The 12125-nt window shown below is 45.2% G+C and overlaps 1 protein-coding gene across 3 annotated transcripts in view; it reads right to left on the bottom strand.

Annotated features, from left to right (window-relative positions):
• The window catches only part of TRPC4AP (transient receptor potential cation channel, subfamily C, member 4 associated protein), a 49288-nt gene that overhangs the window by 17955 nt on the left and 19208 nt on the right, over positions 1 to 12125 (bottom strand). For 2 of the 3 annotated variants that reach the window (XR_001145700.1, XM_012728223.1), the window contains exons 6-10: positions 11607 to 11792; positions 8733 to 8899; positions 4375 to 4506; positions 2338 to 2396; positions 450 to 551 (exon numbers count right to left, since the gene is read on the bottom strand). Coding sequence is in view for 2 of the 3 variants with exons in the window: in XM_012728223.1 (XP_012583677.1) it covers positions 450 to 551; positions 2338 to 2396; positions 4375 to 4506; positions 8733 to 8899; positions 11607 to 11792 (646 nt within the window). In the remaining variant the exon portion in view is untranslated. The remainder of the gene's footprint in view (positions 1 to 449; positions 552 to 2337; positions 2397 to 4374; positions 4507 to 8732; positions 8900 to 11606; positions 11793 to 12125) is intronic. The other variant, XM_012728224.1, reaches the window with a different exon arrangement.

Below are 12125 nucleotides of genomic sequence, written 5' to 3'. Positions count from 1 at the left end.
AAGTTGGGCAACTATGACTCCTGTTGCTTGACCCTGAGAACCTGTGGCCTCTATCCCTGCTCTAAAATATGAAGCAAAGCAAAGCCTTGGGAGTAAGACTTGGCAGAGGGCAAGAAGAAATATGCCAGCAAAGGTGAGTGACAAGAGAAGGGAGCAGAGCACATATGACCTTTGGCAGGTGGCCTCCCTGAGCCCCTGCTCCCTCATCTGTAAAGTGGAGGTGATGCTGGCACTCCGCTCTTGGGGCTGCTCTGAGGCTCCCGTGAGATGATAATGCGGCTAATGTGAGGACAGTGCCTGGCACACAGGAGCCCTCAGGACAGTGTAGCTACATGTGAGGAAAAAGGACAATTATGTAGACCTGTGTGTATCCATCAATGAGCACCAGGGCTGTGAGCCAGGAGTTGGGGGACGGTTGTGGGTCAAAGCTGCACCCCACCCACACTCACCTGTCAGTATTAAGGACAGCTTCTACTTCAGGGATATTGGCCTTGAGAGAGATGGCACTGAGCTCATTCAGCTCCTGGTTGTTGAGCAGCAGGTACTTGTTCCTGAAACAAGCCGGGGAGGGGGAATCTGAGCATGACCCAGATACCTCCTAGGAGCCTTATTCTGCAGGCAGACACATGGCTCTCAGGCTGTAGGAGTCCACCTGGCCCCTACCCTGCCTCTCTGCCGGACATCTTCACTAATAAGGAACCTTCCCTCGACATATCCAGGCCTTTTTTTTTGGTCGTGGAACATTTCTATTTGATTCTTCAAAGGAAACTTCCACTCAGTAATATTCAAATCCAACTCATCACCTTACTTCTCAAACCTGCTCTTATCCCAGCATTCCCACAGGAATCAGTTGGCTCTGATACTCCCTTCTTCACCCTTCACATCCAGATGTGTCCGCCTGCATCATGTGGACAGAACCAACTTCCTAAACGGCCTCCCCACAGGAATCAGTCCACACACAGTACTGAGGCTGATCTTCAGAAAATGGAATGAGATCACATCATTCCCCTGTTAAAAATGTCTTGCACTGCTTTGGAATCTATAAGCCCAGCCTGTGAATGTGACCCACCAGGCTCTGTGCCAGCCACCACCTTCACAGCCTCACTCTGAGCCAAGCCTTCCTGCCACATATCAATGTCCACACTTACATCCCTGAATAGGCCACACTCCCTCCTGCGGGGCCACTACAAGCACCCCCGCTCTAGCTAGAAAACTTGCCCTCTCACTCCTCCTTTTTACCTAATTTACTGCAAACGATCTTTCAGGTCCCAGCTGACAAGTACTCTGAAAGGAAGAGTTGCTGACTACTGTGGTCAGGACCCCAGTCAGACATTCCTTCACAGAATCACACTCCTTTCCTCCTGAACATTCTCCATCTGCCACTATGCGGTCACTGAACTTACGTCATGGCTGTTTTCGCTCATCACTGTCTCCCCAGGTTCCAGCACAGTGCCTGGCACATCCAAGTGCTCAGATTTGAGAAATCTCACCAAAACCTACTTGCTAAGGGGAAAGTGCACATTCATAACATACTGGCACTGTTTTTTTAGGTTTGGTTACTTCCTGGAGGCCACTCTAAAGCCTTGGAAAACCTCTCAAAGAAGCCGATGAACATGATCCAACCAAACGCTGCCAAGAAGCACGTAGGTCCACATTTGTCTTCAGGCATGATCTGTTAGCTTATAAAATGTTTCAAAACAAATTTAAAGCAACATGAACAGCAGGATCTTTCACACATATCCTAACCGCTGACGGGCAACATTCAGAAGCCATACAGCATGGGAACCAGCTCCCTGACACGGACAACTGGCAGTGACTAAGCAGCAGCATCAAGTTCACCAGAGTCCCAGCATAGTGTTTCCCCAAAGTTAAGGGCCAGCTGCCATTCACCCCTCTCTGGTCCTGTATTCCTTAGAGCAGAAGATTACTCTCGTGTGCATTTGCCACTGAAGGTGAACAATTAAAAATGAGAGGGCAAAAAAAAAAAAAAAAAAAAAAATGAGAGGGCAGAAAGTATTTCAAAATACTGAGGGAGCACGCTGCCCTGGGCAGATGAAGAACAGTCCATGCGCTCAATAAGCAAAGTCAGCTCCTGCCAGTCCCTACGACTCACCCAGCTTGCCGTTTCTGGTCTTGAGAGGTATGTGACAGGGTAAAGGGTGGGCACATGGCAATTCTCAGGACAGTGGCCAGAAGTGCACCACACTTGACAACATAACAGCAAGTGGCACCAAGGTGACCATGGCTCTCCCACCCTCTCCTCTTGCTGGTGAAGTCAGCACGGGACAGAGAGCAAGGAAAGGAGCACAAGTCCCTTTCCAGGGATCTCGTACTTACTCGTGGTGGTCGCTGAAACTCTGGAGAAGCCTCAAAAACTGAATCTTCAAGGTGATGTCCTAAAATACAGGTACATCATTGATGTTAAAACCAGTCACAATGTTTCAAACAAAAGAAAAACAGTCGCTGAGAGCCTGGGATGTGGCTCTGCTGCTCTGAACCTCTGTCCTGGAGCTCAACAAGGGCTTTCTTCAGTCAGAAAACCACTCGCTGACTTCTACATCTGGCCAACAACAGATTAAGCCAACAGAGACCCTTCCTGTCAAATACACAAACCCAATACTCTGCATAAAAGTCTGCATCAGCAAAATTCTTCTACATATGAGGCTAAGTTCTTAAGAAAGAAAGGAATATCTACAGGAACCATAAATGATGAAGAAAGAATCGCGTTCAGGGCAGTGGGCTAAGGATGAACAGTTCCACGCTGCATGAAGAGAAATCGAGACTTGTGAGAGGTCTAGAATTCAACCTCTGGCAGGGATCTGACAGAGCCTGGGGCTTGTAAGGCTGGGATGTATGCATCTGGTGGAAGACGGGCTAGAATAACCAACTGATCAGCCAGTGGCAATCAGAGGGCGTCCCAGCAGCAGCACGACCGAGTCACACTACCAAAGCGGCAGGGTCAGGACACTCAACATGCAACCTCGCCCAGGAACAGTCACACCCCATGAGGTACCTGGCAGACAGAAGCCAAATGCTCTGTAGAAATACTTTCAGGCCCACGCTACATGGGTACTACCAGGGAAAACAAGCCTATGAAAGGTGAGCTCTCCATGAGCATTACAGAACATGAGGCAACCCCCTACCTACAGTTAAGTCTCAAGACACACAGTATACCCTAACCATCTGAAAGAGACCATAAAAAAAGTATGTTACAAATGATTAGCGAGATAAAGTGCAAGAGAAAAATAAAACATTAGCATAAAGAATAAAATATTAGTATAAAGTCTAAGCAGTTTCTGACAAAGTCAGAAAGAATGTCTAAAAGTGCAGACTGTCGTTACTTAAAATAATGCATGGATGGGTGAGAGGTCAAAGAGAAATATGGTGAAGTGGAAAAAGAGCCCCAGGTAAAGTGCCCAGGTCCTTGGCACTGAGGCTATGGGGCACTTTGAGAACCAGGGCACTGCCTCCCATGCTGCTGGCTGAGCCTCCACTCAGTCTGTGAGGTCAGCAGGCCAGGGAGTGTGAGCTTCCTCGTGCAAAAGCAGAGGTGCAGAGATTTAGTGACTCGCTCAAGCTCTCAACAAACTGAGAGACACAAAAAGCCTCAACTCCCCAGGTCTGTGCTGTAGGGTTGTAGGGCACTAAGAGAGACAAGGTGGAGGTGAGCCCTTGGTTCCTTAAAACAGGAAAGCATTCTAGCCCCTCCCTGGTGGCACAACGGGTTAGGATGCAGCACTGCAAGCTGGCTGCAGCCACTCCAGTGCGAGCTTGATACCCGGTCCTGGAGCTGACCCACATGGCGCTACAGACCTCTCCTGACCTGCCCGCTGCTCCCCTTAACAGTGTATTTCATCCATCTGCCTGTTGTGCTCCCTGCTCTGTCTCTGGTGAAACCTCTCAGCCCCTCTGCACCTCTGGCCTATACTCCAGTTCTGTATGCATAAATAAATAAATCTTTAAAAAAAAAAAAAGGGAAGGAAAGCAAAGCATTCTAAACTCTTTATCGATGCAAACCACTGGCAGTGCAAGTTTCTAAAAGGCGAATGAATGCAAATTGAATGCAATGTGGTAAAGAACAAAATAAAGAAACTTGCTCCTGGCTATCAGTGTGAGCACTTCTGCCTGGAGGGGAGTGAGCTCCACATCTTAGAGGGGTACAGGGTGACACTGCTGGAGGACCTCAAAGGCATTTCTGCATAAGTAGAGGTGTGTAGCCACACCCTACCTCGGGAGCTTTCCCTGGGACAAGCCCTGACTTTCAGGGTCGGCTCTACCCTCCAAGAATGTGATTTCACAAGGCCTACATGGCGGGTCTTGAGAAACTACACCTGGTATTTAAAGCCCTGTTTGTCCCCAGACTTTCTTGCTTACCGGGCTACAGTCACAGTTCTGGTTGTGACCATGGAGGACAAGGGTAGACGCTGAATGCTTCCTCCAAATCAACTTGTCAAACAAATTATTGAGTCCAGGAATCAATTTGAACTCTGCGATCATTCTGTGAACCTGGAAGTGGAGAGGAACACAAAGGCTTTAAGGCAAATGCCCTGCAGAGTGCTTGCTACTTAAGACCTGGCTAAGCACATACAACAATTTTCAGGACAAAGAAAGCAACAGTCAGCAGGGAGTACTGATGTTTAAAGAAAATGCCTGTGCGTTCCCCAGCCCCCCCATACACAGTGTGCTTCTTAACTCTGCTCTTAGTCCTCACAGTATTCCTACGCATCACACTGTATAAAGTCCCATTTTAAGAATGGGAATCTTGTACTCAGATAGCCCATGCTGTATCCTCAGCTCCACTGTGTATAAATTTCATAGTCTTAGCACATTCCTTAACCTTCCTAGCTTGTTTTCTCCATATATCATCAAAATAAAGCTGCCAGTGTCCCTCATGCTTCACACACTATAAATTTCAACTGGAGGCAAGGTAAAAATATTAAAAATAAAATTCTAAAGAAAAATCTATACAAAGACTTTAAAAAGAATGGTCAAAGAATGAGAAAGTCTATCTCAAGTATTACGCTAAACCTAGACACCAAAGAGCAGGCTGCTGAATTCAAACACACAAACCTTTTAAAGTTCTACATGGCAAAACTCACAATAAGATAAATTATAATAAATAAGACAAATGGACAAAATATTGGCAGTCTTATGTCACAGGCAAAGAGCCAATTTCCTTGATAAGGAATCCTAAAAATCTCTTACACAAAAAGATCAACCCTACAGAAAAAAAATGGGTAAAGGATACGGACAGGACAAAGATTAAAAAAAAAAGGTTGGCCCTCCCTGGTGGCGCAGCGGGTTAAAGCGCAGAACTGAGAAGCTAAAGCCACTTCTGCATGAGTTGGATTCCCGCCTGCCCCGGAGGTGACCACATGGCGAGGCAGACCTCTCCTGACCCGCCCGCTGCTCCCCTCAGCAGTGTACTTCGTAGATCTGCCTGTTCTGCTCCCGGCTCTGTCTCTGGTGAAGCCTCTCACCCCTGATGGGCCTCTGGCCTGTACCCCAGTTCTGTATGAATAAATAAATCTTAAAAAAAAAAAGTTAAAATTAAATATATGTAAAGTGGCCCAGCCTCACTTGAAATATTAACAGAAGCTATAGTTACAAACAAATTTTCACTTTTTCAGATAAACAAGAATAAAAAATTTTCTGACATGGATGAGGTGGCGATGGGCACACTGAGACGCTGCTGCTGGGGCCGTATCACGCTGTGTGTCCAGTCTGGCAAGATCTCCTCCTGCAGTTGAGCAGTTCTACTTTAGGAATTCAGCCTAAACAGATCCATATGAATCCCAATACGGTGGATATAAAACTACTCCCCACCGCTACACCCACCAATGGATACCGGGTACTGGCTGCATGGTTACCGTGCATCCATTCACTGTAACTGAAAATGGGAATTATTTCCAACTAAAGACAGGTTACATTTTTACATAACAATACAAACCTATTACCATCTCTTCTGAGGGCTGCTGTGGGAGAAAAGTCCTGAGCATCGCCACTATATAAGGGGAAAGGTCAGCAGAACAAGACTCAGGCAAGGTCAGTGGTGCACTGTCACCCTAGTTCAGTCATTGTGGCCCTAAAGCCCGCCCTTCTCCACCCCACCACTGCATGCATTTGCCTTGGGAGACGAAAACTTAACAAAGTTCTGTGACTCTGGGCAACATTCTTTATACCCAAGTTCCTTCAAGGAAAATGAGGGGTAACAGAGCTGTTGAAAGAACTCAGTGAGAGTTCTGTGGGAGAAATTTGGGCATGCCTTATAGGGAGTACCCTATAAGCACTTACTTACAGGAAGTGATTATATTCATCAGAATCAAAGGGATAGAACTTAGGGCACTTGGGAAATGTTGCAAGTCTAGTGATTCCAATTTAGCCAAGACTGCCCCAACCACACAGGAATAAGACATGTTACCAGGAAGACATCCCAGTCTAGGTGGGTCTGGAAATCCACACAGGCCCAGTGCTTAGACACTGCAGGGTCTCACTAAAAGCTGACTGTGTTAGACTAACGTTGCTTCTCAGTCAAGCAGGATTCTGAAGCCAATTGAGTTCCTCCCAAGAAAGGAAGTGGCTCTGTAATCACAGTTTAAAGACCCCCCAAGACTCACAGAAACTTGGTAAGGAACAAAGGACTGATGTACTGAGGGGCTAGAAAGAGGAGCCAGAAGAAGAGTTTAAATATTGGCTTTACCAGTGCCTAGGGAAGAAAGGGCCTAAGTGTTTTGGACTTTCTGTTTTGCATTTTAAAAGAACAGGTTTATTAAGGAAAGGAAAAAGGGAAAATGGAGGTACCTGCATAGATATATAGGAGCGCAGAGAGCTACTGTTGCTGCTGCTGCTTTTGAAAGGGAATAGTTAGTAAAGAGATGCTGCATAAACACTGGCAGACAGTGTTGGGACAAGAACAGCTGCAGGAACCTTTCTGCGCCTTTCAAGGTGGAGAGGGGAGCACCACCTATAGTTTAACTCATGAAAATTAAAATATGAATAACTATAAAATATGAAAGCAACTCAACCCATGTAAGACATCACAACTACTATTTCTGTAACAAATCCATTCCATGTGGACGGGACTCCAACACTGTGGCTATCAAGATGGGCTCCCACCTACATTAATGAACCGCAAAGTTCTTTCAGCCCTCTCCCCAAACTCCAGGCGTGGGGAATTCAAGTGTCAGTTCTGACACCTTAAACCTAACCTGTTTAAACAGAATTCCTCACTGCCAGTCTTAGTCATGCAGCAAATGGCACACCCATCCTCCCACCTCTTAGGCTAAAACCCTGGAAGGAGTTAAATCATATTAACTATTCTCTCATACCCACATCTAAGCAACCAGCAAATCCTACCTGTTCTTCCTTCAAAACATATCCAGCACACAAGCACATCCCAGCACTCCCACCACGCTGGACGCCTAGCTACTGTCTTCTCTTCCACAGGAGTCAGAGCAGTGACTTCCCATTTCACTCAGAGACAAACACTAAAGCAGGGGCCTCCCTGTAGCCTCGGGTTATGTCTCAGCGCTATCACCACTGCAGACTGAGTCTAATCCCAGGCCAGGGAGCTGACCCACATGACGCAGCAGACCTCTCCTGTCTCGCCTGCTGCTCCCCTCAGCTGTGTATTTCAGAAGATCTGTCTGTTGTGTTTGCCAGTGTCTCTGGTGAATCCTTTCGCGAATCCTCCACCCCTGGACTACACCCCAGTTCTTCTACACACACAAAAATACCCCACTGAAGTACTTAAAATGGTCTACGAAAAGCCTGATGCTATCCACCCCTGGCCCTCAGTCCTCCTCTCCTGATGCTCATTTTAGTCCCCCTCCCGGAGCATGCTTACTGCTCTACCAACCCGCCAGATATGCTCTCACCTCAGAGGCTTGTTCCCTCGACCTAGCAGGCCACCTGGGGATGAGCATGCCCATCTTTTACTCTTTCTTCCAGACCTTCCAGACAATGTCATGCCAAACACCATCTGGTCAGTGAGTCTTTTCCTGGCTATTCTACCTAAAACTGTACCTCACTTATAAATAAAAATAGCTGCAACCATCTCCCACGGGGCTTTGACAGTCCAGTGTCAAACTCAAAGTGGTGCTTGAGGACTACTGAGCACCTCACCCCTTCCACCTAGCTTTATCTCTCAGAGAATTTCAAGGCTATCAGAAGAGGGCTACTTCTCAATCTTGAAGAGAAGTGTTGCATACTTCCTGAATCTTCTTTTGCCCTTTGGAGGTTTTAGGTACTTGCTCCTCCCTCTGGGAACTGCTTCAAAATTCAGGCACCCCAGCACACATGGGAGCTCCCTTGCAGCCTCCTGGTTTTCAGAAGCTAACATTGCTCTCGCCACCCTGAGCCCTCACCAGATGAGCAACTCCTCCAGTGCATCTACAGGAAGTTGTTTTGCCATCACTAATGTTTTATTCTTCACATTAAAAATGTCAGGTAACAAAAAAAAAAAAAAAAAAAAGTCAGGTAACATAGCTAAGCTACCCACTTTCATCCTGGATACTGACATTCTATCTGGAAATACTGCCCATAGCAAGGTATAATAGAAAGACTACAAGCTCTGGAATCTGACTGGTTTTCTTATGTGCAAAACAGGAATAAGGAAAACCACCCCTAAACTTTGTGGGGTCAAATGAGAGCCATTCTAAGTTAGCATACTACAAACATCCAGGCAGCATCTGCTCCTGGTTCCCCATTCTGAGACAACAGGGGAGGCCCACCTGGTTTCGCTGACGCCCCATCAGTAGCACACAGAGAACATACAGCACTTCCAGTTTGTACATGATCTCATGCATAATCTTCATTGACTGGGGCAGCTGAGTCCTAGTTGCAGTGTGAGGCAGGCCATTCTCCTCAGAAGCCCCTGGAGGATGGAACACAATGGAGGCTGAAATAGCCACCAAGATAAAGGAATGAGTCATTTTTTGTGAGGAAACATGTTTCTACCCGTAAACCTACTCTGAATAGACTGAGACTAGCTTGAGCTCAGAACTGTGACAACGATGTTCAACACCATACACCTCCCTTTAAGCTCTTAGGGGCCAAGCTAGCTTAAAACCATAGAAAAAAATGTTTCTGCAGTTCTTTTTGAGCTCATTAACTTTAATAAAAATATTCTGATAGTCAGTACAGTAATATAATCCATACCTTCCTCCCATAGTCCTTTCTCCTATCACTTATCAAGCCCCAAGAAAGACAGGTTTAACTGGAAACTGCACCAAACTCTCTTATGGTTACAAAGGAGTATTTCGTCCCTATCTAGAATTCACAAGGGAAACATTGCTGAAAGAGAGGGGGTGGGTGCTTTTTGAAGATTCCCCCCTTACTTTCCAAAGAACCAGTTAAAGCTTTCTACGTTTTAACTTATTTTTTAAAAAGATTTATTTATTTATACATACAGAACTGGGGTACAGGCCAGAGGTCAGGGGGTGAGAAGATTCACCAGAAAAAAGAATAGGGAGCAGAACATACAGATGTACTGAAGCACACTGCTGAGGGAAGCAGCGGGTGGGTCAGGAGAGGTCTGCCATGCCATGTGGGTCACCCCCCTGGCCAGGAATTGAGCTCATGTTGCAGAGGCTGCGATAGCTTCATAGTGCTGTGCTTTAACCTGCTGTGCCAGTAGGGAGGGCCCTCAAGTTTAACTTTTTAAGAAAGACTGGGTATCATAAATGCTACTTTTGATACAGAAGAACAAACATATTGCATACTAGCAGATTTCATTATGCCCAATGAAACAGTAGCAGCAGCCTATAACAATGTACCAGGCATTGTGATTTTGGCTTTTGGTAGACCATTTTATGTAATCTATTACCCAGTTAACAACAACAAAAAAGGTCTCAGTCAGTTATGCAGGCCATGGTAGAGTGTACACTCGGGCAGATGGCAGAGCGAAATGATGAGACTGAGGGCTCTGGAGTGAAAATTTCTTGGCTATCTGACTCTGGGTAAGCCAGCTCATCTCCTGCCTTAGTGCTGTAAAGTGGGAATAAGTCTTGTTCTTAATTAAGGACCTAACAGGCTCCTTTTCTTTGCTTAACACCAAAATCTACAGTGTTTTTGAGAATATCCTTAGGCTTGACCTTTCCAGCACTTACCACCTATTATCTCTCCCCAGAGCAAAAATCTCAGTGCCACTACTCTGAGCAAGGATGGTAGTTTCTCGTCTGTGCAGTGTGCCTCTTCCTGCGTGGAACTTCTCTCCTCCAAGTGAGGTAGAGCAAGGACAGAAGGGGTCACACAATTCTTGGCCTGCCAGATGTTGGGTAGAGCTGCCATACTATAGTACAGAGGAGGAGAGGTGACCCTGGCATTATGCTAAATGAAATAAGACAGAGAAAGAGAAATACTGTATGCTATCATATGTGGAATCTAACAAAGCCAAAGTCAGAGAAACAGTAGTGTGATGGTCAATCAGGAGTTGGTGGGGTGGGAAGGGAAGAGAGACATTGGTCAAAGGGTATAAACTTCCAGTAATATGTCTTGCAAATCCAATATATAGCATGCTGATCCCAGGTAATAACACTGTATCATATACTTCAATGTTGCCAACAGTAAATTTTAAGTGTTCTCACCACAAAAAAGAAATAGTTAATTAGTGGCAGAATACAGATGTTAGTTAGATAATGCTATGGTAGTAATTACTTTGCAAATGCATCAAGTCAAATTGTTGCATACTTTAAATATAAACAATATTACATGTCAATTATATCTTAATAAAATAAAGTTGGAGGGTGGGGTAGCCCCTGACCTCTTGGCCATACTCATCAAGAATTTAGCCTCTTCAACTCAGAGATGGAAAGGATGAGAAGAGCTGGCAGCCTGTCCTCTCAGTTAGATAGAGTACATCTTGTTTAAGAGGAAAGAGGAAGCCCTATCCTTCTGGCTACCCCTGCCCCAAGTAGAACTTCAATTAAGCAGGACTTCAAGTGTCATAAATTGTTTTTGCAGTGTTTTAGATTTCTTAAAAGAAATGTTTATTCCTGCATGCTTTGAATAATGTCCCTAGACTTGATTGCTTTTCATTAATGTTTACATATTTATTTATAGTTTCACTGGGAAACTGGTCCACAGAGCTCTACAAATTGCTATCCTGGAATAGAATACCTACCCCCCCTTCATTTTCATCTACATGATCACAGAGACTTTCTGGGTTCATACAATGTGACCCATCCCACTCGCCTGAATCAAATGCTTCAGGGTTGAGCACTTGACTTAATATAGACTGGAGTCCTTCATTAGGAATTTTCTCACTCACTAAGCAGGCTAATCATCAGAACACAAAAATAAGGGAGACTAAAAATTTGTAGGTTAAGAAAGACCTCTTTAGGTTCCTGAGAATATGCTGGTTACTTATTCCAGTCTTTTCTAAAGTTCTGCCACAAAGCCCTTCTCTCAGCAATCAGGTTCCCTTCAAGGGAGTTGAAAGAGGTTTCCATCACTACCTAGCAAAAGTTTTAACAGTCATGATTTTGGGCTGTCCTAAAGAAAATTTTGTTTTAAGCAAATTTCACATAAGCCTTGAAAAAGGAAGTTAAAATTATTTCAAAAGTCCAAAGAAAGTTCCCCATGTTTCAGGAAACACACCCAAGTACCTTGATTGTGCTCGGATTCCTCATTAGCCACTCGCATCAGGGCATCTAGCACCAAAGCATTGTCTAGCCATGTGTACCACTCCTCCAGTTCCTGAAGGAAGCTGGCTGTGCCCGTTGACTCTGACACCTTTCGAGTTGCCAGTTTGCAAAGCCTCTCAACAAAGCCAGGGATGCTGAGAAGGGCCGCTGCCAAGGAGAGAAAAGGGGATTTTCAAAACAGAGACCAACTCTAATGCTCAACAAACAACCTGCTCCTCACCTGCATGATTTTTAATCAGACTTCAGCTAATCAGAAGTTCCCTTTAAAATGAAATGTTAAGCTAAGGTAAGACAGTAATTAATTTGTAAGTTCAATTTTCAGCAGGTGCAGGAGAACAGGCATTCTCATATCTAGAAGTGGGAATATAAGTAAGAATCATATTTATAATAATATTTATGTATTACATCTGTGTCTCTGAACAGAAGGTCCATTTCTGGGAATTGGAAACAGGTGCTCGAACAATACATGTAAACACGTGT

The sequence above is a fragment of the Condylura cristata genome, unplaced genomic scaffold, assembly GCF_000260355.1.
Source record: "Condylura cristata isolate star-nosed mole 26May11 unplaced genomic scaffold, ConCri1.0 scaffold00022, whole genome shotgun sequence".
NCBI lineage: Eukaryota > Metazoa > Chordata > Mammalia > Eulipotyphla > Talpidae > Condylura > Condylura cristata.
This window is presented reverse-complemented; position numbering and strand designations above follow the sequence as displayed.